General features: G+C 44.8%; 1 protein-coding gene across 1 annotated transcript in view; it reads right to left on the reverse strand.

Annotated features, from left to right (window-relative positions):
- DGKI (diacylglycerol kinase iota) overlaps positions 1-19,673 on the reverse strand; it is a 259,847-nt gene extending 240,174 nt beyond the window's left edge. Inside the window, exon 1 of the mRNA XM_084811723.1 lies at positions 19,585-19,673. Coding sequence (XP_084667849.1) covers positions 19,585-19,673 — 89 coding nt within the window. The remainder of the gene's footprint in view (positions 1-19,584) is intronic.
- Between the last annotated feature and the right edge of the window lie 8,049 nt (positions 19,674-27,722).

Here is a 27,722-nt window from a genome sequence, read left to right on the forward strand (position 1 = left end):
AAATGCAAGAAAGCCAAGTGGCTGTCTGATGAGGCTTTACAAGTAGCTGAGGAAAGAAGGGAAGCGAAAAGCAAGGGAGAAAGGGGAAGATATATCCAACTGAATGCAGAGTTCCAGAGAATAGCAAGGAGAGACAAGAAGGCCTTCTTAAATGAACAATGCAAAGAAATCGAGGAAAACAACAGAATGGGAAAGACTAGAGATCTCTTCAAGAAAATTGGAGATCTCAAGGGAACGTTTTGTGCAAAGACGGGCATGATATAGGACAAAGAAGGCAGGGACCTAACAGAAGCAGATGAGATTAAGAAGAGGTGGCAAGAATACACAGAAGAACTATACAGGAAAGATCTGAATGTCCCTGATAGCCATGATAGTGCGGTCACTGAACTTGAGCCGGACATCCTCAAGAGTGAAGTCAAGTGGGCCTTAGGAAGCATTAGTAACAACAAAGCTAGCGGAGATGATAGTCTTCCAGCTGAGCTATTTAAAATCCTAAAACATGATGCTGTTAAAGTGCTGCATTCAATATGCCAACAAATTTGGAACACTCGACAACGGCCACAAGACTGGAAAAGGTCAGTTTACATTCCAATTCCAAAGAAGGGCAACGCCAAAGAGTGTTCAAACTACCGCACAATTGCACTCATTTCACATGCCAGCAAGGTGATGCTCAAAATCCTACAAGCTAGGCTTCAGCAGTATGCGAACCGAGAACTACCGGAAGTAAAAGCGGGGTTTCGAAGAGGCAGAGGAACTAGAGATCAAATTGCCAACATTTGCTGCATCATGGAGAAAGCAAGAGAATTCCAGAAAAATGTCTATTTCTGCTTCATTGACTACGCTAAAGCCTTTGACTGTGTGGATCACAACAAACTGTGGCAAATTCTTAAAGTGATGGGAGTACCAGACCACCTTACCTGTCTCCTGAGAAACCTGTACAAGGGTCAAGAAGCAACAGTAAGAACCAGACATGGAACAACCGATTGGTTCAAAATTGGGAAAGGAGTACGACAAGGCTGCATATTGTCACCCTGCTTATTTAACTTATATGCAGAGTACATCATGAGAAACGCCGGGTTGGATGAATCACAGATCGGAATTAAGATTGCTGGGAGAATTATCAACAACCTCCGATATGCAGACGATACCACCCTAATGGCAGAAAGCGAAGAGGATCTAAAGAGCCTCTTGCTGAGGGTGAAAGAGGAGAGTGCAAAAGCTGGTTTGAAACTCAACATTAAAAAAACGAAGATCATGGCATCTGGCCCCATCACTTCCTGGCATATAGAAGGGGAAGAAATGGAAGCAGTGACAGAATTTACTTTCTTGGGCTCCAAGATCACCACAAATGGTGACTGTAGCCATGAAATTAAAAGACGCTTGCTCCTTGGAAGGAAAGCTATGGCCAACCTAGACAGCATAGTAAGAAGCAGAGACATCACCTTGCCGACAAAGGTCCGTCTAATCAAAGCTATGGTTTTCCCAGTAGTAATGTATGGCTGTGAGAGCTGGACTATAAGGAAGGCTGAGCGCCGAAGTATTGATGCTTTCGAACTGTGGTGCTGGAGAAGACTCTTACGAGTCCCCTGGACTGCAAGGAGGTCAAATCAGTCCATCCTAAAGGAAATCAACCCTGAGTGCTCATTGGAAGGACAGATACTGAAGCTGAAGCTCAAATATTTTGGCCACTTAATGCGAAGAGAAAAGTCTCTGGAAAAGACCCTGATGCTGGGAAAGACTGAAGGCAAAAGGAGAAGGGGACGGCAGAGGATGAGATGGCTAGATAGCATCACGGATGCAATGAATATGAACTTGAGCACGCTCCAGGAGAGAGCGCAGGACAGGACGCAGGCCTGGCGTGCTGTGGTCCATGGGGTCACGAAGAGTCGGACATGACTGAACGACTGAACAACAACAACAAACCACATACATGCCAATTGGCTTCCCCTAAGCTTTAAAACTTTTTGTTGCAATAAGCAGGAAGGAGATGCAAGCAGCGTCAGCCTGCTGGGCTCTGTGCCACCCATGTCAGCCCAGGTTCTGACTGGGTCTTTTTGCCTCTGCCCCACCATCTGCTGCTCTCTGGTTAACCATTTGTGGGCCTTGTGGGTGTGAGGGCCCTGGACTTCAGCCCCAAGGCCCAGCCTTAGCTGCACCATTGTGTAGTCCAGCATTCAGTGGGCAACTTTCACACATGTTGGCCACCTCAGTAGAACGAGGCTAAATTTAACCTTTCAACTCACCATGGGGCTAATATACTCCCCCCTTTCACCATTCACTGAGGGAGAGTATTGGGGCTAAAAGACGAAGGGAAGGTGTGGATGCACAGAGGTTAAGCTGAAAGCAAACACAGTATGGGAGATCTTTGGAGCTTGGAGTAACTGAAACTGCAAGTTCTCTCACAGTTGGCAGACAAGAAGAACAGTGAGTATGTGTTCAGTTATCATTGGCAAGGTCTCTGTGAACTGGATTTGGTTTCGGAAGAATGGTGAGGAGTCAGGTGTGAATTTACACAGAGTTCATATGCAGTGTTTAATAGCATATGTATACAAATTTAATAAAGCAGTTGGCAATTTTTATGAAGTTAGAGTTGGTTCTCACAGCTGCATTCAGATAGCGCTTCTTGCTATTCATAAAAGTTAGATAATGCACAGATAATTTGTATGATGTGTACATTTCTCTTGGATAAGAATTCTTATTTCTCTGCTGTGAGAAACTGCTTTTCCTGCCAAGGAAGAGAGGTTCTCCTTTTCTCTTTCTGAGGGCGGGGTGTGTGTGTGTATTCTGACAGTCTGATGAGAAAAGCCCTATAAAATCCTGAGCAGATTGGTCTTCTACTGTTCTCACCTGAGAGGGGGAGGCGTACCACCTGCTCAGGAAACAGCCCCTGGGGACAATGTCTGTCACTTCATGGAAACCGGAGTGACTGTGGACTGTGAGTCAAGGGGCCTGTGTAAACTTTATCTTTGCTTTTATTATCTGCATCCATTTTCCATCAATAAACTATTATTCTTCCATACAAGTGGACTTGAGTCATATTGGTACCTTCGAATGTGGTTAGTGTGGGCCCTCGCTGGATCAGGCCCCAGGTTTAGGACACCTCAGTACCTCGTTATCTTTGTCCAAGGACAGGAATATGCAACAGGATCATAACAGTTGCACAGTCATACCCTAACTTCATTGCATTTCCTCCATATTAGCTCTTCACAACATCCTCCATAATTCTCTCCATTGCTCACTGAATTTCTTAAGGTCACACTTTTGTCTGAAGGCTCTCATTTCTAACAGCTTAAACATAGTTGCTGAGCAATTACTGGATGGTTTTAATAAAGGTTGAACCAGTTGTAATACATCGTTTATGGCCCTGCTGATTTGTTAATATCATGGTTTATTGCCATGTGTAAGTATTTCCTTTTGATGCATTTGTAACTATAAGTGGCAGGGTACTATTTCAGTTTTGAATTTGTTGACGTTAAAGCATCCACTTTGGTCCATTGGATTTGTGCACCATCGGTATGTAAGGCTGCTCCATAAAGTACCTTTTTAGGTGTATATATGAGGCCAGAACTCTCTCCAGGTTTGAAAGGAAAAGTACAGCAGCAAGTGTTCTCCGTGGGCTGCCTTCTATGCGGGTGGCCCCCCTTAAGATTCACAGAGGAACCTACCTTGCAGAACAGGCGAGGGGAACCTCTTTCAGCCTGCAGACCAAATTCCATTTTGGAGAAGCTCTCAGGGGCCACATTCAGTGGTTGAGACTGAAGGCAAATGGGGCAGGGCCCAAAAAAGCAAAATACCAGCATCTCTTATCTTAAAGCTCGTACTGTTAGTAACGAAGCCTTCCGAGAGGCATTTCAAACGTTTAGGATGGGGGAAATCTGCACAAAAGCCAGGAAACCACCAAACAATTGATAGTTGAGGGGAAGGGGGTGGGGGTGGGGCCAGGGAAAGAGTGTGGCTTTCTGGGAAAGCCCAGACGGTTGGATTTGGCCCCCAGCCTGAGGTTCTGTAGAATGACAGAGTGGTGGGCTTTCTTTTCTTGTATTAACTGTAAGGAGTGGGGAAGCACATGAGAGGCTGCCACCATTTTGCCTTTAAGTGGATCAAGGGGAAAACAAAATGGCTGGCAGGCAACAGTGTGGTGGCCCTGCCAGAGTCCAGGAGCTCCATCAGCTGAACGTAGATTCTCCACACTGACATCAGGGCTACCCAAGGCTCCTCTTTTCTGCTCCATTGATAGATTGGAAACTACTGCGGCATGGCTCCTCCTGCATCAACAAATGTAAAGCCAGGAGCCATGTGAGCAAGTTCTCTCCACACCAGCGTTACCTATTGCATAGAGAGTGAAGCTGGTCTTGGCAGCAACTGCAGCTGTCTCACGTGGCCTAGGGCTTCTGGTGTCACCTTGATGGCACTGGAAGGAGTCTCATTGCTCTGTATCCTATACCACAAATGTAATGTGAGGAAGGACCCAACGTGAGTTAAATGTACACCTATGACAAACACATATTTGTGAACATATATATCCTCATCAGGCTCCCTATTGACTGTATATTCCATGGCAAACCTGGATTTGCCTCTGTTTTGTTTCACTAACATAAAGCACTTGCAGACATTATGTTGGAAATAAGCTCTTTCAATGCAGAGTTGGGAACCATTTATTTGTTTCTGTCAAAGGTTGTATTCCCTTGGGGTTAACTGCCAGGAGCTGTATACTGGGGGTGGCTGTGGCAAAGACAGCAGTGGGCAGAACCAGAGCCAAAAGTGGGCAAGGTCACTCCTCTTCTCTTTCTGACACCCCTTTCTCACTCTCACTCTCTTTCTCTCCCAGACACCCCCTTCCCTCTCTCTCTTCCTTCCTGCCCAGCAGGCTGCGGGGGAATGACAGCTTGCTCCAGAAGTGTAAAAATAATTATTTGTTGAGCTGTAAGGGCAGTTTTGTTGACAGATCTTTGGATACAACTACAGTCTGTTTGGTGAACATGTGTAAGCTTTCAAGTGTAATTATTTACATTTTTATCGTGCCCTTCCTCCAAAGAGCTCAGAGAGGTTCACATGGTCTTCCCTTTTGCGACAGCCCTTTGAGGTAGGTTAGGGTGAGAGATAGTGACTGGACCAAGGTCACCCAGTAAGCTTTGTAGCCACACACAGATTTGAACCCTGGTCTCCCCAGAGTCCAGCCATTCCACCACACTGGCTCACTGAGCTCTGGAGCAGAGTGGGAAAATTAAGGCAACTCTGAGTTTACATCCTGATCAAATAAGGTCAATTTGCAGCATGAGCCCTTAGGAGAGATTCATGCAGTCACACACGCTGCTGAGTTTGTAAGACCGAAGTATTGCATGGTGACTGCACATTGCTCTATGCCAAGGATGGCCGCAGCCAGCCCCCACCTTGAATCTATGTGTCTCTCCCTCTTCCCCACTTGTAACCTGGTAAACCTCTTCCTTCCCAGCCAGCAGGCTGCTGGGGAATGACATATTGCTCTTGCTAGAGGGCTGAACTGATCACTTGCAAAGAGTTATTGAAATTGGACGGAGGGCTACACGAAACGAGGTCCCATGTAGCTCTGGGGACACAGGTTGCCTATACCCGTTTTATTGGTTCAAAGGGCCAAACTATGTGATGCTAAAGCTTAACAATTAAGTACATGGTATTAAAACTATGTCCACAACTCGTCACTCTCTTTTCTTAGGAAAAGCAGCCACAGTTCTGGCTCAGGACTATAGTGCACTGCGGGGGGGGGGGGTCTCCTCATACTGTTTTCCCAGCAAAAATCCCCCCCCAACCTGCAACTTGTCCCCAAAGCTCCTATTTCCTGCATTTCACCTAGAAGTGGAGTGTGAAATCATGACAGATCACTGCCCTGTGATGGATGAGAGACCCAGTGTAGTGCAATGGTTACAGTAGGAGACTCAGAATAAGCAGTAACGGGTTCAAGTCCCTACTTAGTTGAGAAGCTCACTGGTGGCCGATCTACATTGCGCCCGCCATCGCAATGAATTCGGTGTCCCGTCGGGTTAAACGCTCTCGCATTAAAACGTGATTATTCGCACTCATCCATTTTCCCTGTTGCAGTGCTTCATCGAATGCGCAAGCTCGGTTCACACTCGAGCGCTGTGCTGTTTTCCTGTGCACGCTTGTCTGATCTCAGATGCTAAGCCGGGTCGGTCCTGGTCAGTGCTTGGATGGGAGACCGCCTGGGAATCAGGCTTCCTGCACTGAGCAGGGGGTTGTTCTATCCCTTCAAATGAGATTAAGTTTTACCTCCTCCTATCAGAGATGACAGTATTCCAGCTGAGCTATTTAAAATCCTAAAAGACGATGCTGTTAAAGTGCTGCACTCAATATGCCAATACATTTGGAACACTCAACAGTGGCCACAAGACTGGAAAAGGTCAGTTTACATTCCAATTCCAAAGAAGGGCAATGCCAAAGAGTGTTCATACTACCGTACAATTGTGCTCATTTCACATGCCAGCAAGGTGATGCTCAAAATCCTACAAGCTAGGCTTCAGCAGTATGTGAAACTAGAACTACCGGAAGTACAAGCTGGGTTTAGAAGAGGCAGAGGAACTAGAGACCAAATCGCCAACATTCGCTGGATCATGGAGAAAGAAAGAGAATTCCAGAAAAATGTCTATTTCTGCTTCATTGACTACACTAAAGCCTTTGATTGTGTGGATCACAACAAACTGTGGCAAATTCTTAAAGAGATGGGAGTACCAGACCACCTTACCTGTCTCCTGAGAAACCTGTACAAGGGTCAAGAAGCAACAGTAAGAACCGGACATGGAACAACCGATTGGTTCAAAATTGGGAAAGGAGTACGACAAGGCTGTATATTGTCGCCCTGCTTATTTAGCTTATATGCAGAGTACATCATGAGAAATGCCGGGTTGGATGAATCACAGGTCAGAATTAAGATTGCTGGGAGAATTATCAACAACCTCCGATATGCAGACGATACCACCCTAATGGCAGAAAGCGAAGAGGATCTAAAGAGCCTCTTGTTGAGGGTGAAAGTGGAGAGTGCAAAAGCTGGTTTGAAACTCAACATTAAAAAAAACTAAGATCATGACATCTGGCCCCATCACTTCCTGGCAGATAGAAGGGGAAGAAATGGAAGCTGTGACAGATTTTATTTTCTTGGGCTCCAAGATCACCACAGACGATGACTGTAGCCATGAAATTAAAAGACGCTTGCTCCTTGGGAGGAAAGCTATGGCACACCTAGACAGCATAGTAAGAAGCAGAGACATCACCTTGCCCACAAAGGTTCATATAATCAAAGCTATGGTTTTCCCAGTAGTAACGTATGGCTGTGAGAGCTGGACTATAAGGAAGGCTGAGCGCCGAAGAATTCATGCTTTCGAACTGTGGTGCTGGAGAAGACTCTTACGAGTCCCCTGGACTGCAAGGAGGTCAAATCAGTCCATCCTAAAGGAAATCAACCCTGAGTGCTCATTGGAAGGACAGATTCTGAAGCTGAAGCTCAAATACTTTGGCCACCTAATGCGAAGAGAAAACTCCCTGGAAAAGACCCTGATGCTGGGAAAGATTGAAGGCAAAAGGAGAAGGGGACGGCAGAGGATGAGATGGCTAGATAGCATCACCGCTGCAATGAATATGAATTTGAGCACACTCCGGGAGAGCGGAGGACAGGAAGGCCTGGTGTGCTATGGTCCATGGGGTCATGAAGAGTCAGACACGACTGAACAACAACAACAATCCCCCGCTCCTGATGTTTTTTTAAAAAAATTAAGGCGTTATCCTCACAGAATCGGGGCTTCTCCGCGATGTTTTTTTTTTCTAATTCAGGCATGATCTTCAAAGCTTGGAAGTTGTGAAGGTTCACAACTTCGAATCTTTGAAGATCATGTCTCAATTAGAAAAAAAAACATAGCAGAGAAGCCCCGATTCTGCGACGATAATGCCTTGATTTTTTAAAAAAACATCCAGAGCGGGGGATAGGAGGAGGTAAAACTTAACCTCATTTGAAGGGATAGAACAACCCCCTGTTCAGCGTAGGAAGCCTGATTCCCAGGCGGTCTCCCATCCAAGCACTGACTGGGACCGACCCCGCTTAGCTTCTGAGATCAGACAAGGGCACGCACATCCAGCCCTTTGCTTGTTGCTGAGGAAATGGGGGCTGCTGAGGAAGCTATGCAATCGGTAGCCAGAAGAAGACATGGGGCCATCGAGAGCTGTGATTGGACAGGAGGGAAATACAAACACCGCTGCATATGGACAGACGGGGGAGGGTACTACTACTGGATATGGTAGCGAAGGCGGAAAATCAGTGCACATTAAGGGGAAATACCAGGATATTAGGGTATTGAAAGCGGGAGCACGGAAGTGGAAAATTCTGGTTCCGATTCGAAGCGGCTACTGCGTAATGTGAAAGGCGGGCGGTGAAACCTCATTGGAAGCGAAAAAAGGTGGTAAGTGTAGATCCAGCCTGGATAACAGTGAACCAGTCACTGTCTCTCAGTCTAACCTACCTCACAGGGATGTTTGCTGCCCTGAGCTCCTTACAGGAAGGGGGCAATTAAAAACAACAACAACAACAACCTGTAGATTGCACCATTCTTAGTGCAACAGACCGGGGGGACTCCGCCAGCCTAGACACCCTCCCACAGGAGGCTGGTGGCTCTGATTTCAGTGGGGCTGTAAATCCATTCTGGGTTTCAGTCAGAATCAGCCAGCCCCCTAAAGGAGCTATCCAAGGTGTTGAACCCATTTTGGGTTTATGGTTCAGGACGTTGGATAGCTCCTTTAGAGTTCTAGCTGGTTCGGACTGAAACCCAGGATGGATGCACAGCCCCACCGAAATCGGAGCCACCAGCCACCACTGTGCTTTCTTATCAAAAGTTGCTAATGAAAAAGTGCAAAGCCTCTCCTAAACACTTTTCCCTCTTATTTAAGCAGTGCTCTTAACCCCCACTGTGTCCATTGGCTTCTGTGACCATTTTCTTTAATTGACTCCTCTGGAGAGGCCTAAAGAAATGCTGTCATTCATGTTCAGTGCATACATTTAGGGGCTGAGTACACAGTTTGCCTGAACACAGTCCCAGGTTTAACCTTCATCATGTCCAAGCAGGGCTGGGAAAGATCCCTGCCTGAAACCCTAGATGCCAGTCAGTGTCGCCAATAGTGGGCTAGATGGACCAATGGTCCTGTGTTCTTATAACAGTATTTGCACGCTGATGAGGGAGGCGCCATTTTTCTTCCTACAAACAGCTTGCCTGCATTATGCGCTCACTGTGGCTGAATGCAGAGTTGATTTTCTTTTAAAAGATGGTAAATGACCTGAAGCGCCTCTATAACTAAGCCATCTGGGCATCAGCAACCGTGCTGTTGGGTAAAAGGCACGTATAAAGATCAAGCTGCTCTGCTTTCAAGAATGGAAAAGGATTTCTGATCACATTTAGGGGGTAACTAAATTAACCTCAAATGCATGTAACTGCCCTAATCCAGTTTTTCTTTTTTAAAGCCAAAGTGTGGGTGTGGGTGTGTTGGGGTGCTTAACCCTTCCCCTGGCTGCTGTTTCTATGCTGCAGATTGCCTCCAATCAGCCTCTCCCCAGACACATTCACTGAGTTCAAAACACAGTTAAATATGCATTTTTAATCTTGTTGTGGGGGTGGGGAGGTGGGGGGAGAAGCAGGGGAATTAATCTGGAGCAGAAAAACAGCAGATAAGGTTAAATATCCCCTTTATCTTCTCCACTTAAAATTCTCCAGGAAACTGCTTTACTTTGAAAAGAAAAGATACTGGAGCTCTGTTACATGTGTTTGAACATGAAGTGTGGCACCAATTATTGCTTTAACTTGGTATGAAATATGTTTTGCGCAGGTTGGCTGAACTACTCTGGCTCTTGAGGAGGCACTATGGGTAGCCAGTAATTCTCTGCACATCCCTTGGAGAGAGAAGAATGCGTAGAGATCCACACAGATCCCTTGTGCGCGTGTACGTGTGGGGTGGGGGATGGGGGTGCCATTTGAATTTTCCACCAGCAGTATCCAAAGGTCTTGGCCCAGCCCTGATTTTAAAAAATTCACATGGCAGTGACGTTGCAGGGATTGTACTCTGTCATGCAACTCAAAAATATAAAAAAGAAAGCATTTAAAATCTGTAACTCTGCAACAAACATCAAACTTTTCCACTCACATGGAATTGCTATTTCAGAAGGAGCAAAAAGTTCAGCCAGTCCCTTACAAAACTTCTCACTTCTCCTTTTGGAAGAGCCAGAATGTATATTTCTATACTAGCCCAGCTGCAAAGGTTACTGCCAGGGAACTCAGCCCACTGATGACATCTGACCTGCTGAGCGCCTGGCACAGGACAATTCTGCCCCTCATCTGGGTATGGTGCTGCACCTCAGAACTATGGGTTTCTGGTCTGGGGCACTCTTGAAATTGAAGATACAACAGCAAGTTCACATGGTCGTGGTGCAGCGGAGGGCCTTCTCCTCTGAGGTTCCCAACGTATGGAACAATCTCCCACTTGAGATCAGGTGAGCTCTTGGTGCAGAATATTTCCACCAGCAGTTAGAAACACACTTGTTTGTCTGGGCATTTTCTTGACCGCTAGTACTGCCAACTAGCCTTGGTGATTTTCATGACATATTTTATTGTTTTCTCGTTTTATTATTATTTTATTGATTGGTTTTATTGCATTTTGTTGATTTCATTTTTGTGAAGTGCTTTGGGATTATTATCATCATCATCATCATTTCAAATGAAAAGCAGTATTTGTAAAAATCTGAAATAATAAATAATTAGAACATTCCTCCAGTGCTATAACTCTTGTTCATGGACATGAAACCCGACAGTGTAGACAACTGCGAGACAACCCTTCCTTACAATACTCCACAGGATTTGTCCTCTTGAATTTTCCTTCCCTGTCATAGCTGTAATCCTCACCAGAGGTGGCAAGAGATTACCCTACCTAGGCTTTCCAGGTTCTCTCATGGCTATTGTTTGAGAACAGGCTTTATGTCAGTAATTTTCCAGTCGTCAGGAGCAGCTGCTGTTTGTCAGGATATATCATACTGCCTCATCAGTACTTCAGCTATTTCACACTTTATTCTCTGTGGAAGCTTCACATAAAGATCATCCAGCCCTATTGATTTACTGCCTCCGAGCATCTCAGGTTACTCTGTAAGATATTTCCAAATCTTACAAAACCCTTTATTAGAAAAATGGAAGGGAGAAAAACAATGCAGAACAGTAATAGCCAAGTCCCTTGGCCAAGGAGGCTGTGCATGAGCAAGCTATCCCTGGCCAAGTTGCTCAGGGGCCAGAGCAGGGCCGACGTCAAAGGCCGGCATGGTTGGGCACCTGCCAAGGGCCCACAGCCCAGCTGAGACCCACTTGCAAGGGCCCTCTGGAGTTGCTCCTCCTCTTCACCGTTGCAACCTGCTTATTCACCTGCCTCTGGCCCAGACAATGGTGATGGTAAGAAGGAGGAAAGGTAGATGCCACAGCCTACTTGATCACTGGCTCTCTGCCTGTTAAGCAAGCAAGTGGTAGTTATGATGAGAAAGAGGATGAAGAGCAACAGAGGCTGGTGACTGACCAAGAAAGAGATCTTGGGGTTGTGGTGGACAGCTCAATGAAAATGTCAACCCAGTGTGCAGCTGCTGTGAAAAAGGCAAATGCCGCGTTAGGCATAGTTAGGAAAGGAATTGAAAATAAAACTGCCAGTGTCATACCTCCCTTATACAAATTGAGAGTGCTCTTGGCTGGCACATATTTCTGCACAAAATGAGAGCAAAAACAATGTCATCTTCTTCATGGCTTACCAGGTTACAAGTGGGGAAGAGGGGTGAGAGACACACAGATTCAAGGTGCGGGCTGGATGCGGCCATCCTTGGCATAGAGCAATGTGCAGTCACCATGCAATACTTCGGTCTTACAACCTCAGCAGCGTGTGTGACTGCATGAATCTCTCCTAAGGGCTCATGCTGCAAATTGACCTTATTTGATCAGGATGTAAACTCAAAATTACCTTAATTTGCTCACTCTGCTCCAGAGTTCAGTGAGCCAGTATGGTGGAGTGGTTGGACTTTGGGGAGATATGGATTCAAATCCCTGTGTGGCTAGAAAGCTTACTGGGCGATCTTGTGTAGTCACTATCTCTCACCCTAACTTACCTCACGGGGCTGTTGCAAAAGGGAAGACCATGTGTACCTCTCTGAACTCTTTGGAGGAAGGACACGATACAAATGTAAAGAACTAAAACTCAAAAGCTTACACATATTTACCAAACTGACTGCAGTCATACCCAAAGATCGTACCTTTCAATGAAACTGCCCTTACAGCACAACAAATAATTATTTTTACACTTCCGGAGTGGTCTTGCAATAGTCTAAGGAGTCATACTGAAATTTAAATTGGTGATTGACTTATTTTTAATCCACGTTTAACAATTTGGGTTAGCTATATGGGTTGCTATATGGCCTGAAATCCACATTTCAAAGAGATCTGTGATATCCAACATAAAAAGACCAAAAGAGGAATCAAGTAACATCTGAATTAAACTTTAATGTTCATAAATCTCATTCCCCTAAATCAATATTCACTTTAACAAATGCACGCTAGAAACAAATTTATGGTTTAAAGTAAGTAGGCTGATAGCTATACATCACCTTGGGTGTCTTTGGACAGAGAGCACAATCCAAAAATACTATGAATAAATGAGCAGGCACAAAACGAACAGCAATAGACGGTTCTCATTATTTCTGCAAATTGTGCCATACTCTTAATTATTTCACACAATGCATGCATTTCATGCAGTGATTTCACTTCACACACACTTTCACACAGTAGCGTATGAGTAACAAATGGGGCTCACTACCCAAAGATGTGGCAGTCGTCACAATTAGCGTAGATGTGTCAGCACTGGCGATCTTGAGGTTAGCTAGTCATCAGGAAGGATAGAAGCAGGTTGGGCTGGGCGGGCAAGTCAGACTGAAGAGCCAGGCTAGAAACAGCAACTTTACAGAGCCCACAGGAACCCTATTGGCCCCTTAGATCACCGGATCCCTGCTGGGCTGGTGGCTGCAATTCCACCCTCCAGCCAAATCACAGGAGCGGGGCCAAGCAAGTCAGAAACTCCCTTCATATTGGTGCAGACAGGAAAGGCCATGGGTTCCATCCACTGTCCTTTGAGACTCTTACAAGGCGGCTATTTAAAAAGGATGAGATACATTCATAGAGGGCAAGTTCATCACTCTACTATGATAGCTAGATCAAATCTCCATGGGAATGTAATTAATGCGCACCTTTTTTTGTTATGTAAACAGCAACCGCAGTAAAGATTGAGTCCATAGGGGGTGGGGAGAGAAAGAATAAGTCTCCCTACTACAGTCCGAACAGAAATGGTGTCTCTGAAGTTGCTATTTGCATTTAAAGGGAAAGATCCCATTGGTGCCCATAGCTGGCTGAGACCCAGCTCCGCCTCCACGCCAGATCCCACCTACAGCATCACCAGGTCCGGACATGGAAGTGCCTGCTAAACTTTGTTGGTCAGCTGCTGCTGCTGCTGCTGCTGCTGCTGCTGCAGCCAAAAGAAATTAGCCTTGTCAGCAAGGCCGGCATCAAGGTTAGGCACAGTTGGGCACTGGCCAAGGGCCCACACCCCAGCAGGGGTCCCCTGCAGTTACGTCTCTTCTTCCCCTTTGCAACCTGCTTGTTTACCTGCCTCTCACTCTGGCCCAGACAACGGTGGTGGTGAGGAGGAGGAGGAGCAGGAGATGCCACGGCCTGCTTGCTCATAGTCACTCTGCTGGCCAAGCAAGCAAGTGGTGGCAACGATGAGAAGAGGGAGAGGAGCGAGAGCAGCTGGTGACAATGACAGCAAGAAGACAGACTGAGTGAGGGAGGGGGCCCATTGAGGGTGTCTTGGCCAAGGCCCTCAAAATCCTGGAGCCGGCATTGCTCGTCGGCATCATGCTGTTCCCAGCAGCATCCAGTCAAATGCCTCCGGGGGCTCACAGGCAGGGCACAAAGCTGATGACCGCCCACTGTTGTTTACTTAGTGCCTGGTAATCAGCAGCAGAGGAGTGACCAGTGCTGGCTCTAGGTTTTGAGGGCCCTTGGGCAAGACACCCCCAGTGGAGGCCCCTCCTTTGGTGAGTCTCCCTTCTTCCTCATCCTTGCCACCCACTGCTTCCTTGCCAGGCAGAGAGCCAACGAGCAAATAGGCAGCAGCATCTACCTATTTGCTCATTGGGACTGGGCTCGACGGTCTTATAGGCCCCTTCCAACCCTACTATTCTATGAGGATCTACTGTTCCTCCTTCATAGCACTACCATGGCCTGGGCCAGAGCAAGAGGGTGAACATGCGGGTCGCAATGGCAAAGAGGAGGAGGTCCAGAGACCCCTTATCACTAGGTGCCATGCTGGGATTTGGACCCCGGGAGGGTGCCCAACCATGCCAACCCTTGGCACCAGCCCTGGGAGTGGCCATAGCTCGGGGCCGAGCTAATCAAGCTACACACGATGTTATTGGCATGAATGCAGTTAACATGCATGTGTTTTGTTAGGTAAACAGCAGCTGCCAGAAAACCCGAGCAGCCTTGGGACCGTGCAGGAAGGGGAGGGGAGGGGAGGGGAAGTCTAAGTCTCTCTCCCCCCATATCACAGTCCTGAGAAAAATCGCCTCTCTGCAGATGCTGTCTCCATTTCAAGGGAAGACTCAGTTGGCGTTGCCACAGGGGGTGTGCCAAGGCCTCACCGCCCCTGTCACTGATAGGGGCGTGCCACAGAGAGGGTGGCTGAACACTTGCTCTGGAGCAGTGCTAGCTCCAGGGTTTTGAGGACCCTTGGGCAAGAAGACACCTTCCACGGGGCCCAGTGAGTCCACCTTCCCACTGCCATTGTCACCAGCTGCTCTTCCCTCTTCTTGCCACTTGCTTGCTTGACAGGCAGAGCCAGGGAGCAAGCAGGCCGTGGCATCTGCTGCTGCTCCTCACCACCACCACCACTGCCTGGCTAGAGCAAGAGGCCGGTGAACAAGCAGGTTCCAATGGTGAAGAGGAGAAGCAACTCATGGGGGCTCCTTGCAGTGGGTCCTTGCTGGGGTGTGGGCCCTCGGCAGGTGCCCAACCATACCTTGATGACAGCCCTGCTCTGGAGCTTAGCACTCTGAGGTCCCACCCTACAGGGTTGATAGTCACTTTCTATAGGCTCCAGCAGAGTAAACCTTCTGCTCAGTTCAAGTAAGGGGGTGGGTATTAACAAAAGACTCTAAGGCATCGTTTATTATCTCACCCCAGGGGGGTAGTGCATGAACAAAAGAGAAGAGGCCATCAGGAGTTGCTCATTACAGTTCCTTTTCAGAATCCATGGAGTTCTCAGGCACTGGTGCTCTTTGCCAAGGCGTTGTTGCAGCCGAAGGTAAGTCTGGGCAAAACCCTAAGCTAGCCTGCTGCCCCCTCAGGTGCAGTGGAAGATGCTGTCCTAATACCAGTATTAAGAACATAAGAAGACCTATGCTGGATCAGACCAAGGGTCCATCTAGTTCAGCATTCTGTTCACACAGTGGCCAACCAGCTGCCCAGGGGAACCCACAAGCAGGACATGAGTGCAACAGCACCCTCCCGCTCACGTTCCCCAGCAACTGGTGTACATAGGCATACTCCCTCTGATACTGGAGGTAGCACATAGTCATCGGGACTAGTAGCCACTTATAGCCTTCTCCTCCATAAATTTGTCCAACCCCCTTTTAAAGCCATCCAAATTGGTGGCCATCACTACCTCTTGTGATAGCGAATTCCATAGCTTAACTATGCGCTGTGTGAAGAAGGACTTCCTTTTATCTGTCCTGAATCTCCCACCAATCAACCTCATGGGATGACCCTGGGTGTCAGTATTATGAGGAAGGGAGGAAAATATATTATGAGAGAGTGAGAAAAATGTGTCCCTATCCACTTTCTCCACACCATGTATAGTTTTGTACACCTCTATCATGTCTGAAGTCAGATTCAAACACCAGTCCATGTGGCTTCTGCATATGGAATGGGAGGGATGAACCATCTTGTCTCTCACCTCAGGCAGCAAAATGCCTTAGAACAGCCTTGGGTGGTACTGAAGTGGACTTAGCTAGAGCGCTTTACTGGAAATGTGGTTAGCCACCATGCATATCTATATGTTTCAGGCAGGAGATATAGACAGACAGACAGACAGACAGAATAAATAGTATGAACTTTTTCATCTTATGAAATTAATAATATGACATGCATGCCTAACTCATTGTACCTGAATCATAATTGATTCCTTTCCTTTAAGTAACTTACAGAAAAAGTAGGAGAAACTGAACATAAAGAGGAGCTTCATTTAAAAGCTCATACTTTAACACTGCAACAAGTGTTTCTAGACTATAATTATCTAATAAGTGATATTTCTTTCTTAACAATAATCCCCCAGAGTTGTTTCCTGAAACTCTTCTTAAAAGGACAGAATTGAGTACTTTCATACCCTCTACTTCCTCATTTTCTCTAAAATGTGCTTCTGATGGGGTGGCCAAAGTAGAGGAACAATTACAATTTAACATGTTGTTCTTTAGATAAGCCCTTAGGAAGTGGTTTGTCTGAATAATACAGACCTATTGTACCCGTGACAGGCAAGATGGCTCTGACGTTTTCAGGGCCAACATTACATCTGCTCTCGAAACAGATGGATCTAGAATTCTCCTGATAATTAGTTTTCTCTCAAAATAACTGTGGTGTTCTGTTATTTCCTCTATATCATTGCCAAAATCCTGGAAAACTATAAAGGAGGACATCCTACACATCTCCAGAGAAAGCAAGGCAGAGACACCAAAGAGAAAAATAAGTGAGATAATAATTTTGTAAAGGCTTTCCCCATTTTTTTCCCAAGAAATATTTGAATATAAAGTTACTTTTTTGTTGTTGCTATGATCTCTGAATAATTGTAATTTTCAGCTGCAGTGAAGTGGTGTCTCTAAAAATGGTAGACATAAGCAGTGGGAAGAAGCAACTGGATTTAAACAAAATGGAGATGAAAGCCGAGTGATTGTGACACTTGACTTCTTTAATGAGCTTCCGCCATGCATTAAAAACGTTGTTGTTCAGGCAGGCATTTGGGGTGGGTTAGGGTATTTTTAGAAATATGATGTTTTAAAGTAGAATTTTATAGTTTTAAAACTGTTATATTGCTGTACATCGCCCAGAGCGGCCGGGTGACCAGCCAGATGGGCGATCAAGAAATTCAATAAATGAATGAATGAATGAGATAGATTCTGATAACCACTGTAGGAAAATTGAATACATAGATGTACAACATACATTAGGAATAGTGTTAGTGGCTGCCAGGATGTATATTGCTCAACACTGGAAAACTTCTTACTTTCAGGTTGGTTTAGGAAAATTAGACATAGAGCTCTTCTCACAAAAATAACCTATTTTGTAAAAGGACAATATTACCTGCAAAATGATACATTCATACAGAAATGGTCATTGTTCATGAACTGATTAAATTTCTGAAATAAGATTTCAAGACAGAGTTCAACCTTATGTCTTTTTCTCTATTCCTCTCTCTTCTTTCTTTCGTAGATGTTATAGCTATTTTGTTAGATTCATCTCACTTTCATCTTTCTTCCTGAAGTTACAGTAATTGTAATGGTTTAGCTTAGGGTCTTCAAGATGGAGAGCTTTTTGAGGGGTGACTGATGTGTTGACAGGAAAGCAAAACAGGGCCTGTTCTGATCCCACCCAAATGCTACTAATCCAAATGGGTTAGCTGGATCCATGTGGGTGGCATGGCTTTTGTTGCACCCATGAGAAATGGTGCCTCTTTATCTAAGTATGCATTCATCCCTTGTTACTCTTTCTTGTTCCTCACCCCTTCTTCTTTTGCCTCCCCACTACTGCCACCACAATATACACATACAAACAGTACACTCAGATTGAAAGTTCCTCAAGGCAAGGATCTGTCTTTTGCTTGCATCAAGCTGCTAAGCATGGGTGGAGAACGTTTTTCTATAACAGGCCATTGAACCACAGGAAAGTTAATTGGGTGCTGCAGCTGATGGTGGGAGAAGCCAGAGCCAAAGGCAAGTGGGGTTTGAAGCATTGTAGGATTGCATAGTTCTTTCTACCTCTTGTGCTCTCTCTCTCTCTCTCTCTCTCTCTCTCTCTCTCTCTCACACACACACACACACACACACACACACAGCAGAAGCAGAAGTGATTCCCACAGGGGCAGTCTGAAGAGCAAGAAAGGGCCTGTGGTGTCCGGAGAGCTGGATAATGCTGAACTCTGCATGAAGTTAGGCCAAGGGCCACTGGTTCCCTACCCCAACAGTAAAGTGCCCAATATATCAATGTAGTTAACAACAACAACTTTCCCCCACAGAACTAGAGTAACTGGAAGAAGCCGCTATTTAGATGCAACATTATGGCTGGATCCAGGAATGGGAGAACACAGCACCAAGAAAAACTAATAACGCAGCATCCATGTTTCAGTGTGTATGAGCTTTTCATTATTATAAAGCCTTTTTGAGACTTCAACCTTCAGTAGTCAGAGCACATGACAACAAATAATATACCTTATGTATACCTAATTGTAAAGGGGTACCACTGAGCTGGGGAAGTCAAAAGCAGTCGTATTGTGGTCAGACCCTCTGACTCATTACTTCTTCTCACTATCACCTCAAATTGCTGCTTCTGTCAATAAGAAAAATACAGGGGAACTGGCCAAATTCTACCTGAAGAGGAGATGGACAAAGTTTTACAAGCAAATTCCCAAATATTTTAATAGTTAGCAACAAACAGGACAGGAACTTGTTAATTTCTCATGCAATGGACAGGTCTTCGTTTGCTTTACTGAAGCACAACATGAAAAACAGGAGGAGTTTATGATCATATAATATAAAAGTTATATGACAGATCAGGAAATGTATAGAAGTCCCAACTCCCATCCGTTTATCGATCCTGGTCGAGCAACTGGCTGTGAGCATGGCAATTACAATATACACATGGAGCTCTCCCTGCCGAACTTCCACTGGCCTGTTACCCCATTTGTTTCAATTAAAGAGGAGCTGTACAGACATCTTCCTTTGGGCATTTAAGAGTTTTCTTTTCCTTTGAGGGAGTGGGGGGAAGGAAATATAGGGGCTTTCTGTCTGCATCAGAGGGAACATGGGGGGTCTGGATCAGCTTTTAAAATGCACATTCTTTGGAAAGGGATTTCTTTTATTTTAAAACTGTTACAGTATACATGATGATGATCCTTTAGCAGTGCACCAGATCTTCAAAACAAGAGCTACAGAAGCTAGCTCTAGATGCAACCTGGGGGTTATATTCATCCTAAGGTTGCCACTGAGTGTCTCTTGTTTTCAAATGAATTTCCTTTATTATGAAGCATTGGCCCTTATTCCAAAGCGTATCAGCCCCACAGAACATAAGTGATAATATTTATAGCCACATTTCACTCTTCTTAATACATAATAAATATCCCTCAAGTGCGTCCTTTATTTCTGACTGGTTTTGGCAACCATATAAACCACTAAACTGGCTGACAAGAATAAGAACCTGAAAACACCCAAACACTTACCAGCCATCCAAAGAGCTTGATGTTGCAAATTTGCTGTCATTTTGCTTCTTTCCATTTTTGTGAAAAAAATTCAAGCACCCCACACTCATATCTTGCAAGCCAGGATCCAACCCCCCCCCCCCAAAGTGCCTACAAAAGCTAGCTCTGTAACAGAAGCCAAGCTGGGAACTTGGGCCCCTGTGGAATTCCTCTTCAGTTTGCCCAATTCACCCCAATATTAACTGCTCAAATGGAACTAGCAAGCATGATGTAAGCAAGAGCAAAGTCTGGTAGCCACAACTTTTTCACAAGTCATCCAAGAGAGATTCTGAGGCCAGCCTTGGGAAGAAATAGCATGCAAGGTGATGGTGGTGGAGAGGAAGGAGTCTTTTGAAATGATGCATGTCCAACTGGTGAGTGTTTCATGTATATGTATCTCAGTCACAATCCTTCACTTGGAAAGTGGATTAAAGTAGCAGATGGTGGTGATGGAACCTGAGCTGCTGTCAAAAGAAAATCTTGCTCGTAGATATTTTTCATTCGCTCCTCCACATCCCATCCCATGTAAGCTCCTCCTTCCCTCCCTCAAAAAAATCCTTTCAATTGTAATAATTATTTTAAAATGTGTGTCCCACTTATATTCACTGCAAAAGCATTTCATTTAAGCAATTTGCAGCATAAAGCAAAGCCAATAAAATTAAAAATAGGTCATAGCCCCAGGTCATCATCTAAAGGCACATGAGGCAGCCACCTTGCTGAAGCTAAGCAGGTCTGGGTCTGGTCAGTGCTTGGAGGGGAAACCACATGTAGCCACCTTGAGTTCCACAATGGAAGAAAGATGGAGTATAAATGTAATGAATAAAATAAATAAAAATACCAAATGCAGTGTTGCTTATATAAATGTGAAAATGGGAGCAGAAGGACTCATAAAATGAGGGATATGTAAACATATGCAAACACATATTTACACACTGAGAAATTTTGCTAGTCTCATCAGAATTCTACTTTATTCCTTATTCCTTGAATGTTTCTTCTGAGAAGGAATTTGAACTTGCCTGGAAAAAAATTTTATGCAGCTTTCAGTGGCAACACTGGTTTCAGGTATAAATTGCCTCTGCCCAGTATGTATGTATGTATGTATGTATGTATTTTATATATTGCCCAAATAACAAATGCCCTGAGGGTTGTTTACTATCATAAAAACCCAAAACCAACTGTAAGATAAACAACCAAAACAATAATTCAGCCAATGAAAATCTCAAAATATTAAGTTATAGTAAGTAGGTTTCTTCACCGGCCCCAACTCCTGTTATTGAGAAGCTAAGCTCTGTCAGCTTTGTATACATTGTTGTATTCTAATAGTTATAGGCAGTTCCTTGCTTTGAATTGTGAAAAGGTTTGTCCCTAGTAGGTCCCAATAGAGGAGGTGGAAAGGGCAAGGAGAGGACAAACTGGGACAGAAGAAGGAAGAAGGAAGAAGTGAGTAGAAGGAAAAACATGGTAACTAAGAGTTTAGAAGTAAAGTGAAGTTCTTTAAAGTGAAAAAATAAAGTGAAGAACCTTGTTTCTGGGTCCTTACTGAGAAGAAAACACAAAACACATGTAGTTTGTATTTTTGTTGATTTCACCCTGGCACCTTGTCTAATAGGTCTTTTGTTTCTGGAAAAGGCAACATGTCCAAGCGTCTCAGCATCTAGGAGCAAGAGGAACCTGATGGTACTTAACTAGTCTACCTGCCTTTATTATAACCAATATTTGTGTTGTGTCTTCTGCCTTAATAGCAAGGATGCATAAGAAATTTGTTCCATCAAAATTTTTATGCATATTTACCTCCTGTGAACTGGAATGCAGTTATACACCAAAATTCACACTTTTCTGAATGTTGTGATCCAGTTCTCCACTCAAAAAAGAAATGTGCACAAAATACGCACATTAGAAGCATGCACAAAATTCCATACTCTAGGGGAAAGCGTGCACAAAAATGTAAAGATGAGTGAAAATTATGCACAGAAATGCATTATAATAGGGAAAACAGTTGCAAAACATGCATGCTTTTGGAAAAAGTGTGCCCCAAAAGCATACAGTGGAGAAGAGTACAGACAAAAGTACATCATAACTGGAGAACTACACATTAACATGCATACAAGTTTTCATGCTGACTTTAAAAAATGTCATTCAATTTTGCAGTATTATGCCAAAATGAACATAAGTTTGGAAAAATCGAGAAACTGTGCAGAACCGAAATTGACAGATTTGCTCATCCCTATTCAACAGAGTTAAAGAAGCTGCCCTCCTGCAGTGTGTGAAGCCTGGGGACTCCAAATACATGCAAATGCCTCCCTGATCACCAAGTCACCACCCAGCTCAAGCAACCCATGAGGGTACCTTTAAATTGGCCAATCTAAAGCCTTGGTGGAAAACATTGTCCAGTTCTGAAGTGACCTCACCTCAAGATAGATCAGCAGGTTAGGGCACCCTCCATGGTACCTTTTGTTCTGAGTATCCATACCTAATTTGTCTCTCAGAAGTATGGCTTTTGTAATGCTTAGTCATCTAGCTTTAATTTAGTTAAGTAGCTAGGGATCCAAAGAAAGGTTTCCTTTCAATCCCCAGAATCAAGCTATTGATCCCTTTGTTCCACCCCATCCTGGGTCTGCCCAAAGTCATTACCCCTTTGTGCTCCCAAGTTTACACCCCCCTTTTTTATCATGGGACCCAGCATAGGCAGATCCACTAGGACAAAGCTCCAACATTCACCTAGAGTTTGCTTGGCTCACAGCCCATTCCTTGGGATCCTTCCTAACTTTCCCTCTCCTCCTCTGGTGCTATACTCACCTTTCCAGGTCCAGAGTTCTCCACCTTTTGCACCACCTCTCTGACTTGTATGCCCAAATAGAGACACACTGCCTTATACAACCAGATAGAGTTTTAGTCCCTGTGAAGCAGTGATTGTGGCTTTCCCATTATTAATTATTTTATTTATTTATTTAAAGTAGGACTGTATGCAAATGGCCTCTTGAAATTCTCCACCCTATTTGTGGGCAGAAAAATTGAGGAAACAATTTCAATGAATTTCTCCAGTGGTAGGAGAAATTCTCAACAGTTTCTCACAGGTAGGGCTCACCATTGGCAGGGGTTGTAGCACAGCTTCTTTCTTTTTTCCTAAGGGTTTTGCAGGACCTTTGTGCTCCCACTGCAAGTGGCAAAAGCATCCACTGTGTTGGCAACATAGCCCCCATTTTGCATCCACCACAATGTAGGTGTGAGGGGAGCAGTGTTGCGCCTAGCTCCAGGGAAGGGGTGGAGCTGGTGCTGTGGCAAAATCTGTTTTTCCATTTTTCTGTCTCATTTTCAAACTGTTTTATAATTTATTTTTGTGGTGTTTTTGAGCTTACCTAATCACTGCAAGGCAGCCAAGGGTGCTGTGTGTGGGTTTTCTTTCTACTGCACATCTCTCCATTGCTCTGCAGCCTCCCATGTTGCCTGCACTTCCTGATCTGAAAAAGACCTATGTGCAGAATTTCCTCATGATGTCTTCCCCTGGGCTTTAAGTGAAGTGTGGGAAGCTAAGGATGCTACAGGCAGCCAGAGATATGATTATACAATGAAAGACAGGATACACGTGCACACAGCTCGTCCACTTCCTAAGTAAGAAACCTGAATCCAACCCACAAGAATTTATCTGAAATTTTCTTCTTTGAGTCTCTTTTCAAAAGCAATTTCTTTTCTATCAAATTGAACAAAATGTGAGAGGAATTTAGAAGCTCAGGAAGCGGTGCCTCACAGTGGGAGAGAAATCAGTGTAACTGTTATGAGTTACTGACATTAAGCATGGAGTTTTACTCTTCTGGTGGACAAACTGAGAACCAGCTTCCCTTCATTGCTTCTTTCTCTTAAGTTCCTTTGCCTCTCTATGTGTTTGTTATTTTCCTTGGAGTAGTCAGGATTCATGGAGAAACCTTGCTCTGGAGTGTTCCATTCCAGATTCTATTTTTTGAACTGTATTCCACATTGGGGGGGGGGGGTCTGGAGAACCTAAGAATGGCTTCCCCATCATCTCCTGTGGTAGCCTTTGTTCACTTGGGAACAAAGCCCAGTGTGTGTGTGGTGGTTTTTGAAACTGAGGTGACTACTCTGTTATAAATTCATGAACAGAAGACTGTAGACCAGAGGAAAGCTCATGTCCGTGGCGGGTTCCAGGTGATCATGACCAAGTGGGACGTACAGTCCTTTTATTTCCTTTCCTCTGAAACAAGGTAAATATTCCCACTTTAACTTTATTCTCCTGTACAGACTTCTCTTAATCTGTCCATTCTGCCCTTGTGCGGCCCACTCCTTGCCATTGAAACTTGAGGGGCTGGCCATCCTCAGAGAAGCCTCAGAAAGAGGCTTCAGCTGGGAGTCCAGTTCCAGCACAGACTAAAGTCTAAAGGACCAGAGATGGATGATGTGCTCAAAGATAGGTCAAGGGTCAGGATCTGGAGGAAGCAGATGCAAGGCAAAAGTGTTCACCATCTTCCCCTGATGGCAAATTGATCAGACTGAGTGACTCATACGTTGGGCCTTTATAGGGTCTGGTGAGTCCTGATTGGCCCATGGTTTCAGCTGATGGTATCTAGTCTGTGTGGGTCAGCTGACAGGATTCAGGCCAGTACTGAAGCTTAGGCATTGCTTTTGTGCTGCAGCACTTAGCCAAGTTCAAAGAGGAAGCTGGGTGGCTAGAACAGGGTGAGAATTTTGTTCGGTTTGGGTTTTTTTTATAAAAACTTAACATTTGCACATTTCTTTGTAAACAGAATGGAAAGAACTTGAGATGTTTAAAATTCAAATGTGGGAGAAAGTGAAACTGACAGATTTGTCTATTCCTTCTGGTGGCTCTGGAAGTAACACCAGGCGGTCCTAGCTGCTGGGGGGGCCAGTTTGAAATCCCTTCCCAATACATTACAGTGAGCTGCAGGAAACCTGATTTCAAGTCCACTTTCATGAAGCTCACCAGTTGACCTTTGTCAAGTCAAGGAATGGAGAATGTGTGACCCTCCATATGTTGCATTACAACTCTCATCAGAGATTTCTGATGAGAAATCATAGACCATTGGCTATGCTAGCAAGGGTTGATGGAAGTTGTAGTCCAACAACATCTGGAGGACACATGCTCCTCACCCTTGATCTAGTCAATATCTCTTAGCTTAACCTACTTCACAGGGCTGTTGCGGGGATTTAAAAGGGGGACCCGGAACCTCTATTCCGACCTAAGGCCCTTGGAAGGCAGGGTGGGATAAATACAAATGTAATAAATAAATACAATGCTGAAGTGGGACTCACAGGGTTGTGCCCAGTTTGCAAGAGTTCCTTGGATATACTATATGACTCATAAGCAGCTCCAACCACTGGCACCCCAAGAAACTGTTTGGGTTGCTTGTGCAGTGAAGCTGGGCCTATAAGTAAGACCTCTAAATATACATGAGCCTAAAGTTACACTTGCAAGCCTGCATATGATCTTACTCACAAACAATTAACACTGGGAAGGGAGACGTTGAAGCAAAATCTGGCATCAGAGCAGTGGGTTTATCATTGCTGTTGAAGGCATTCTGAATTGAAAGCTGGCTCTGGATAGGGAGGAGAAAAAGGAGCTGGAAGGTGCTCTCCTCTCCCCCAGTTGGTTTTCATAATCAAGATAAATGGTAGAGATTTCAAGCCAAAGGCAGGAAATTGAAACTGGGGAAAGTCACAGCGACATTGCGCTGGAATTGTTTAAATTAGTAATTGCGATTGGCAATCAATAATAGCACCAGTCGAGGGATAGAAATATTTTTGCCTGTCATCTAGATCATATTTCCCTCCCTCTGTCCCCCTAAACTCCCCTTTCTCTCTCCTCTGAGCACCTGCTTCCCTTAGCTTTGCTCGTATTGTCATTAGCTTCATGGATAATTGATAGCCAAGCCCGTCCAGCCGATGCTAAGAAAAGAATGACAAGGAGGGTAGACACACGCCTACTATAAATAGACACAAAACACAGCTAGCTTGTTCCAGCTTTCCCTTGGGTCCTAATGCAAGCTCTTTCCTGACAGCGGCTGTGGATGCAGTGGAGAGTGAGGTATATATGCCACCAGACAATTCTGTTCGAGGTTAAGAGTTTACATTCCTTATAGATGAACCTAAAAATATTCCCTTCTATTAAACTTTAAGGTGAGTTTTGCAGGTGCATTAAAAAGCTTTAAATTTTTAAAGAGAGAATGCGGAATTCAAAGCACTCAAGGGGTTCCTTGGCTTAATGCATCCAAAAAGTTTGGGTGTGGGAAGATTTCACCAGCAATATGTCAAGGAGCAAGTGTGAGGGGCTAGTAGCTATTGATAGCCTTCTTCTCCATGACTTTGTCTAATCCCCTTTTAAAACCATCCATGTTGGTGGCCATCACTACATCTTTAGTCGCAAGTTCCATAGTTTGACTGTGGCTGAATCTACACATAGCAGTTATACTGTTATCATACCATTTTCTAGGGATGGGTGGATTCCCTACCTGTCATTCCACAGGGGAATCCGCAATAGGCAAATATTTGCATAGCCTATCACATCAAAAAACAGAGACGCAAATGGCATAGTGGATGCCATTTGCAGCCGTAAAGCTGGTAGATTAACCTAAATGCAGCCGTAAATGGCTACATTTAGGCTAATCTACCAACGTTATGGCCGCAAATGGCGCCCACTACGCCATTTGCATCTGGGGACTTACTTAGCACAGCGATATGGCACGGCAATGGCTGCCAGCTGTATCGACATTCGCTAGTAATGCAGAGCAGGTGGCCAGCTCCACAGGATCGACGCAGAGACGGATCCGACCTGGACGGATTCCGGGGGGAGGTGGAGGTGAGTGCTCCATTCCACCATGGGCCCCAATGGGGCCAGATTCTTGGAATCTGGCCTCATTGGGGTCCGTGGCGGAATTCTCCCCCATCCCTACCGTTTTCATAACTATTGCTGCCCACTGGTGTCATGTGTACCAATAGTTATGATAATGGTAAGATAACGGTATAAATGCTATGAATTATGTGAATAACTGCTTTCTTTTATCAGTACTGAATCTCCCACCAATCAGCTTCATGGTGACCCCGGGTTCTAGTATTAAGAGAAAGGGAGAAAAACCTCTCACTATCCACTTTCTCCACACCATGCTTAATTTCATACACCTCTGTCATGTCTCCCCTAACTCGTCTTCTTTCTCAGCTAAACATTCCTCAGACATTGGGTAGTATCCAACACAGCACCTGTGCAGGCAGCCCAAGCCCGCTGGCCCTGGTGTTTGCACAGCCGGCCCCTCCAGCGGTGGTGTGCATGTGGCCCCTACTGCTGGCAGCCACGATGTAGCGCTTCCGGAGGGATGCTCCACAACAAGCAGGAATGCTCATTTCTGGAAGGGGCAGGTCATGCCAGGGCCAGCAGGCTTGGCCTGCCCATGCAAAGGTTCTGTTGGATACCATTCATTACAACCTTTCCTCATAGGGGAGTTGTTCCAGCTCCTTGATCATTTGGGTTGCCCTTTTCTGCATCTTTTCCAGCTGTACAATATCATGTTTAAGATAAAGTGACCAGAACTGCACACTGTATTCCAAGTGTGGTTGTACCATACATTTGAATAAGAGTTCCTCCCTGCTGTGTGTTACTGCATTTTTCAGCAGCAATGGTGGTTTATGTCAAGATGCTTCACCACGGGAGTCCAAGCAGCTTTACAGCACTGGGATTTTTTGATAAACATACAGCTTTCAGGCAGCAGCCTGTTGCTGCTTTCATCTCAACGACACAAGGATGGAATCGACATTTTATTTGTATTAGCCCCAAGCCCTGGCAACACCGTATGTAAAATACAGCTAAACAGATAAAATTGTCAGACTAAGAATTATAAAAAAAATATTTACACCAGCTGCAATATACATCAAATGTAAAACACTACTAAGCAAATAAAACTGGCAGAATAAAAATACAAGTTTTTAAAGTTTTTAAACAAAAAATTAAGGCTCAGGGCAGAATTATAGACCTTATTTTCATGGCAGATGCCCCAATTTTTGTAGACTTCACTGTCACCCATTCATCTTGATCTGCAAGTAGGAAAGACACATACAGATCCGATGAGTGTCCTGGGAGAGATACTAAAAGTGGTGTAATT

The sequence above is a fragment of the Heloderma suspectum genome, chromosome 7, assembly GCF_057233095.1.
Source record: "Heloderma suspectum isolate Gila_16-S chromosome 7, 16-S_ref, whole genome shotgun sequence".
Taxonomy (NCBI): Eukaryota; Metazoa; Chordata; class Lepidosauria; order Squamata; family Helodermatidae; genus Heloderma; species Heloderma suspectum.